The sequence below is a fragment of the Elaeis guineensis genome, chromosome 1 (assembly GCF_000442705.2).
Source record: "Elaeis guineensis isolate ETL-2024a chromosome 1, EG11, whole genome shotgun sequence".
NCBI lineage: Eukaryota > Viridiplantae > Streptophyta > Magnoliopsida > Arecales > Arecaceae > Elaeis > Elaeis guineensis.
Genome location: NC_025993.2, coordinates 152,658,136 through 152,665,274, shown reverse-complemented (window position 1 = coordinate 152,665,274; position 7,139 = coordinate 152,658,136). Strand labels below are relative to the sequence as shown.

General features: G+C 36.1%; 1 protein-coding gene across 1 annotated transcript; it reads left to right on the top strand.

Annotated features, from left to right (window-relative positions):
- The first annotated feature begins 3,524 nt into the window (after positions 1–3,524).
- On the top strand, positions 3,525–6,842 carry LOC105039066 (uncharacterized). The gene is made up of 4 exons (XM_010915050.3): positions 3,525–3,777; positions 3,945–4,066; positions 6,031–6,086; positions 6,277–6,842. The coding sequence occupies exons 2-4, from the start codon at positions 3,947–3,949 to the stop codon at positions 6,599–6,601; spliced, it is 501 nt and encodes a 166-aa protein (XP_010913352.1). The 5' UTR covers positions 3,525–3,777; positions 3,945–3,946; the 3' UTR covers positions 6,602–6,842.
- Positions 6,843–7,139: the final 297 nt, after the last annotated feature.

Sequence of the window (7,139 nt, the reverse complement as noted above, 5' to 3'; positions counted from 1 at the left end):
ACTCATTTCTTATCGACGGCCTCTCTCCCCTCCTTCTCATCCTCCTCACCACTTCTCCTCATCCTCCTCCTTATTCTTTTCCACCTCCAAACCCACATATGAGCCTTACCTCTCTATGATGGCGCCTTCCACATCCGCTCCTTCTCACCGACAATCCATTTTTCTTCCTTTCCTTTCTCCTCATCTATTTCTCCTTCTCTATGGTAGCTCCTTTCATCTCCATCTATCTCTCCACCTCCTTTCCTTCTTCTCATCCTCCTCCTCCTCCAAGCCGTCCATAAATCCATCCTTCCATGGCAGCCCTCTCTACCTCCATCCTTTTTTGCTGGTAACTCATCTTCCTTCTCCCCTTCTTGTCCATTCTCTTCTCTTTCTTATCTTCTTTCTCCTCCTCCAATTCTTTCCTTCTTAGCCGTCCTTCTCTCTTCTCTTTCCTCATCCATTCTTCTCTTTCTCATCTTTTTTCTCATCCAAGCCTACCTATGAGCAAGGGGTATTTTTATCTATTAAGAGAGAAAGCTAACATTGCTTGTTGGTAAAATAAACGGATGGATCATATTGAAATAAATCAATAACTAAAATGATTAGTTTGATACTTTTGAAAGTATAGGGGTGTAAGTGAAATTAAACTAAAGTTAAGAGAATGTTCTTATAATTTTTTCTATTTATTAATAGCAGTAGAGATATAACAAGGTAAGCTTAATTTTAGATTGTTGCTAGGGCTGTTACAATGCTCGTATTGTCATGTCATATGTGCAGGTAAAAGGAGCTTTCAATAAATAGCTTGTTTTTTTTTTTTTTTTTTTAAGGGACAAAGGGATAAAGACCTGCCTATAATAGTTTATAGTTCAAAATACTTAGGGAGGCACTACATAGGACTTGAGCCTAGTTCATTAATCACATTAACAATGGCAATAACCATAAGTTGCAAATGCAGCATATCACTACTATTCTAGTATGTTTCAATATTTTTCTTGATTCATTCTAGTTATTATTGCAACATCAGTTGCATGTGCAAACGTTGGAGCATAGGTGGCTGAAAACAATCTTAGCTCTATAATTATTCTCTCAAGTGAACTGAACGAACTACATTATTTCTATATAACCATCGTGTGCTTGCTGGAATGGATACCCTAATTAGCACCATGGAAGGGTCTCAATTGGTCAGCCTTAGCTGTAGAGGGGTTGGGATAGATATAAAGTAGAAAGTAAGGATTAGCACCTCGTAATCTTAGAAAATCTATATTAACATGGATGTTGGGATTGCCTATCCCACCAATAATTATTATGGTGAATTTAAAGATTTACAACTAGGTTTTTACATGTAGTTCTTTTTTTTTTTTTTTTTTTTTGCAATAAAAAAAAGAGGCTACTTAATTTTCAATTATGATCTTGTGGTGTTAACATGGTATTGAAAAGTTCTTGTCAAGATAAAGGTTAAAACAACTCTATATTACAAAAGAGATAAATGATGCCAATTAGATGCGTGTTAGCCATGATCGTTGGCATATATGTTGAAATGTGTTACCCATTGGGGACATCTCATCTCAAAAGGCATGCAATTCATAGGGCACCTTCACAATGAAGCTCTTGAGTACTATCTACACATTATCCTACCTAATCACACCTTTATTTTTTATAGTGTCAAAAAACATTTTCTCCATGCATCTTGGATGTTACGCTAAGAATGATTGAGCATGGCATGATGCGGAGAATCACATACTTAAAGAGACCAATTGATTGATTGATTAGGATTTGAAATTTGTAACATAATCTCGTTAAATATAATTTTAGATTGCTAATTTCGTTGCTAAATTGACTAAAAATGTATCAATACTGATACATCTTCTCCATGTGTATTGGGCATCAGATTGGTTACAATGAGGCCTAACATGATGGGGAGAATCACATATTTATACAAACTAGCGGCTTGATTGATTATTTGAAGTTTGCAACATAATCCCATTAAATATAGTTCAATTTAGATTACTAATTTTCTTGTCAAATTCACTGATCAATGTGATGTCAATAACTATGACTGTATTTGTAATATAGTTCTCATGGCTCTAGCCTTCTGTCCACCAAGCAAGAGAAAAAAAAAACACTCTCATCTTATTTCAAAATCTTTTTAAATTTTAATAAATCAGTAATCCTTCACCTCACCTTATTTTTTTCAGAAAGTAACATAACTCATTAAAAAAAGATCATTACAGACAATCTTAGGCATTGTTGCCCTCCCAAGAAGACGAAGTCTTGCATGCTAACGTGCTGTGCTAATCTGATTGCGCATGGATCCCTGTAGTGCACCGCACGGTGCATGCCATCCATCATACAATGGATGGTATGCACGATCGCATTTGCATGTGTGTGGGATCATGTGCAGCTGTCCATCATGCGATAGATAATGGTGCGGTATATCACAATATCGCAAAGAATCTGCATCCAATCCGGTATCTTATATTTTCCTTCATTGATAGGAGGAAAGATGCATTAGAATTGTAACCTCTCTCCACGGTCGCAAGCTCTCCCATGCTTAGTATATTTCTACTTCTATATTTCTTTCTCTATACGCATTTCGGTTGGATCAATCTCTCTTCATATTTCTCATAAGACTCGTTTGGTTAACGAAAAGTGGAATGAGAAAGAGGTATTTCTTGAAAAGTGAAGAGAGGCATCTTATTTGGTTGGAGTTTTAAGAAGAAAGAATGAAAAAAGCTCTTTCCATGAGAAGTCACTTCCCATATCCATAAGGAAGATAGATTTTGATACTTCTCATGAGATGAAAAGTGGTGATATTTTTTTTTTTCTAAAATATCCTTTTAAGATTCACGATTAAAATTTTCAAAATACCAATAGATGGTTAGAATAAAATATTGAATAGTGATATAATATTATATTAATATTATCATAATATTTATATAAATATAATATTAATATTATAATATTTTATTATATTTTTAATATTATTTTAATATTTACACTAATATAATATTTTTATTAATATTAATATAATATTAATATATTAATATTAATATTATGTTATATTTATATCTATATTAATAAATTTATTATATTAAAATATTAATATTATATTAATATAATAAATTATTATAATTTAATATTATATTATAATATATTAATATTATATTTATAATATTTATATTTATATAAAATTTAGGATCAAAAAGATAAGATCTTATGCCTGTCAAAACGCTCCGAAATTTTTGATTCCCTCGTCTGCACAGACCGCAAAGTAATCACGTGGTAAATGATACAACCTGTCCGGTAAACAAATAACCTCAAACAAGCGTGCTTTTTTCCATATTTTCGACGCATACAGTTGGCATGCAAAGAGATTCCCACGTGTACATGCCCATGGCGATCACTTCATTTTTAGATCTACGCGTGAAGTCACATGGACCAGATCTAGCGTGTTACGTACATTTGTCTCATCTTGTTTCGTTCCTTTCTACTATTAATACTAATAATAAGATAAATAGCCACTGGACACCGAGTTTGAGTCCACCCACTTGTCCGTAGTTATAATAACCAGACGCCAACTTGCAAACCCTAGATAAACTGGGAGCCATCCTAAACCCTAACACCCTCTCTTCGCCCAAAACCCTAATCCAAAGCTCCTTTTTTTTTTTGCCGCTTTTTTTATTTTTATTTATCCATCTTTCCGTGAGCACGATTCTGAGAGAAACCCTACTCGCACTGTATTAATCTCGCCGGAGCCCTCCGCTCTTCTCTTCCTCTCTATCTCTTCGACTTAGGGTGAGGTTCTTTTCTCCTCTCTCTTAATTCGTAGCTCGAGTTTGGGTTTAATTCCTCTCTTCTTTATGAGGGTTTTGGGTCTAGGGGTTTTTTTTCCCATGTTTTCTTTCTTTTTTTTTCCCCCCGAAAAATAGCTCTGAGGGATTGGAATCTGGTGTTTGTTGTAGAGATGGAGGCTCTGTGCAGAAGCGAGAGCAATGGGCCTGCTATTATCTTCTCCATGATGGAACTCCTGGTGGCGGAGACCGTTTTGGCCGCTGAAAGGTCTCTCGTTTGGCTTCTTCTTGTGGTAAGGCCGATTTTTTTCCCTTGTGGTTTGGCTTATTTATGTGTTTTTTGTCTTGGTTTCGATTGTGGTCGCATAAAGTTGTGATTTTGTGATGTGGGGAATGATTTTTAGGGCCTTATAGGGTGCAGAGTTACATAGGTTGTGGGGAATTTGATTTTTGTTGGTGCTAGGGTTGTGATTTGTGATGGAAGGTTTTGGGGGTTTCTAGAATTAGGGATTTCTGTATTCAAGCGTTGGGGTTTGAGAGTTCGTTAGCCAATTCTCCTCTTCTTTTTTTTTGTCCAATTTCCCTTTTTTCTTCGAGTCGTAAAATGCATCGTTGGAAGATGTGAACAATTCGAATCTTATGTAACGTTTGTTTCTTCCTTTAGCCTTGGGAACGGGCATGTATCCATCCTGGGTTCACCTTAACTTGAAAGGCTGGATTTAGATTTCTTTTTTTTTTTTCTTTTTTTTTTTTTTAAGTTGCATCGTTAGAGAGTTTGAGATTGGGACTTCTCCTATTTTTTTTAGATATTCATTTGCTGGTCTTTGGACGAGCTTTCTGTTTCTTCTTTATTAATCTTTGAATCTTATATATATATATATTACCATGCTGCGGAAGTTCCAATCTGTATGCTGCAGAGGTTCCAATCTATATTTTCCTGCACTTGAATTAAGTTCTGTCGAATGGCTAGTAGCACCACCTATATTTCCTCAGAATTACAGGGGCAAGGATTGAGAAGTGAGCTGTTGCTATGTGATGTGGAGTTCTAGATCAACATTCAGGGCCACTGAGGAATTCATGATTGCTCTTCATATTTCTAAAGCTACATCGGGCCTTTTAAGAAAAAATATTAGACTTTGGGTCGAGCTTGTTGTATTCATCTTAACTATATCTGGTATTATATGCAAACTGAAACATACTTGCTCTACTTCATGGTCAATGGGAAGTTGGACACTTCCTTAGTTTTCTAAACTTTTTGGTGTTATCCAGATCTATTTTTCATGCTTTCAATTTATGATATACAAATATCGAAGAATAAGTTTTTTAATGTTATTTTCTTCTTTTATCTGGCAGGGCAAGTAAAGAATGCATTAATTCTCTTATTTTAATAATTTATAGCAAATCGATTTTTTAAAGAATTTATTTTGTAGACTAAATCAGGGCCTGTAGCCCATATGTTAGATAACAGTTTCCTGTTGAAAGTATTTTAGTTGTAGGTTGATGTCATTACTGATTCTGTATCTATGAATTGCTTGTGTTCTTGTTGGCTATTTTCATACTATCAACTGTTTTTTCTTTTTTATCTTCATAGGTTTTCCAGGGTTCAGCCTTTAATGGGTTGAGGCAAAAGGATGCCTTTTATTATTATCGTTTAACATATCCCTTATGCTACTTTCATGAAAAGACATTTCGGGGCATTGACCCATGACATGAATGTTCCTTGTGTTTGCTGTTTGTGGTCCTTTGTGTTTGCATGTAATCTCATGTACTCCAATAACAGGTTTCTGGTTGTTTCTTTTGGGTAAATTTGGTTAAAATCCTATGGTATTATTTCCCATCTGTTTTTAATTTATTTAACCCAGGGTCAAAAATCCTTTTTTTTTGGTAAGTAGAAAGCCATGTCCCATTCATTACTTGGTCTTTAGGTCCTTAAAAGAGTGCCATTTATATGCAAGGATTAATCATCTTTTATTTATTTATTTATTTATTTATTCATTATGGTGTTTTACAGCTAATACCCCTCCCCTTGTGTGTTCATGACTTGCCTGTTTCTTACTTTTATGGGCCTTTTCTTTCTTTCTTTCCTCTCTCCTTTTTGTGTGTGTGTTGATTTTTTTTTTTTTTTTTGTGGCGGCGGTGGCGGCGGAGGGGGGGGGGGTGTTGTTATAAAGTCTCTGGTTATTGATTGCTCTACAGATTTTCCTTCTTCTGAATCTTTCTCCATTTCATTGCTTATATAAATTGAATTTTGTCTCAGGCAAGCTCGTCAAGTGAAATTGATGCATTGGGTAAAAGGCCAGAAGTAATTTATGGGTAGGATCTTGATTTCCTTGCATTTCTATCCAATCACAGAATGAAGGCTAGTAAATTTGGGCTAGTCCTCAATTCTCGAGGACATCATAGCAACCTTGCTATTTAAGTTCTATATCCAGCTTGCTTACCTATGCAAAGTTGGTTCAATTTGTTTTAGATGTGCTTTATATTATCTGATGTTTTTCTGAAGGGCACTTGGAAGAAGCAAGGCTGAGCGTGAACCTGAGAACAAGGATGATGGTGAATCGGATGATGATGATGAGGAGGATGATGATGATGATGATGATGGAGACGATCAAGATGACGTTGGGGATCAAGATCTCTCAGGTGAGGAGGGTAATGATAATGAAGGAGACGAAGATGATGATGACCCCGAGGCTAATGGTGAAGGAGGTAGTGAAGAGGAGGATGATGATGATGATGAAGATGATGATGAGGATGATGAGGATGAAGACGAAGAAGATGATGAAGATGAAGAAGAGCTCCCACAGCCTCCTTCCAAGAAGAGGAAGTGAGGCAAGGTGATGCTACATTTAGTGCGTATAGCACCTGTTTCATTCGGATATCGTTTGTTGGTTAGAGGATAGAATTATGGGGGGAGGGGGTGGGGGAGTTTAGTTTGTGGCAGGGGTCTAGGTTGTCTTAGGGTAGGAAAAAGAGGAGTGACTGGTTGTGAATGAACTCTTAAAATTTTCTTCCTTTATGTGTTTTACCCCTGAAATATCATATTGCTGCTGGACATTTGATGTATTCCAATTGCGATCTCTCTCTGTGAGTTATGGTGGTGGGGTACATATGGCGACAGCCGGTATCCATCTAATTCATCGCTCTTAAAAGTGGATGCTTGAATGTCAGGGGCAGCTGCTATGGTTGGTGAGCCTATCAATGCAATCTTGTGGTCGAGCATAATGCTTTTCCCTAGTTTTATCTGTCAGCATTCCTTTCAGCAATTTTTGATTGTTTTGTGCAAAATATTATGTTAGGCCGTGCTTCGTTGGGTAAGCCATTTGTGGCGGTGAACTTGCTATGGAAAAGAATCTCCTTGATGCGTGA

Bases quoted from the DNA above. Each gene is read 5' to 3' on its own strand.
- LOC105039066 (XM_010915050.3), top strand. From the start codon at position 3,947: ATGGAGGCTCTGTGCAGAAGCGAGAGCAATGGGCCTGCTATTATCTTC. The intron at 4,067-6,030 runs GTAAGGCCGATT...ATTTTGTCTCAG, and splicing joins TCGTTTGGCTTCTTCTTGTG to GCAAGCTCGTCAAGTGAAAT. The intron at 6,087-6,276 runs GTAGGATCTTGA...GTTTTTCTGAAG, and splicing joins AGGCCAGAAGTAATTTATGG to GGCACTTGGAAGAAGCAAGG.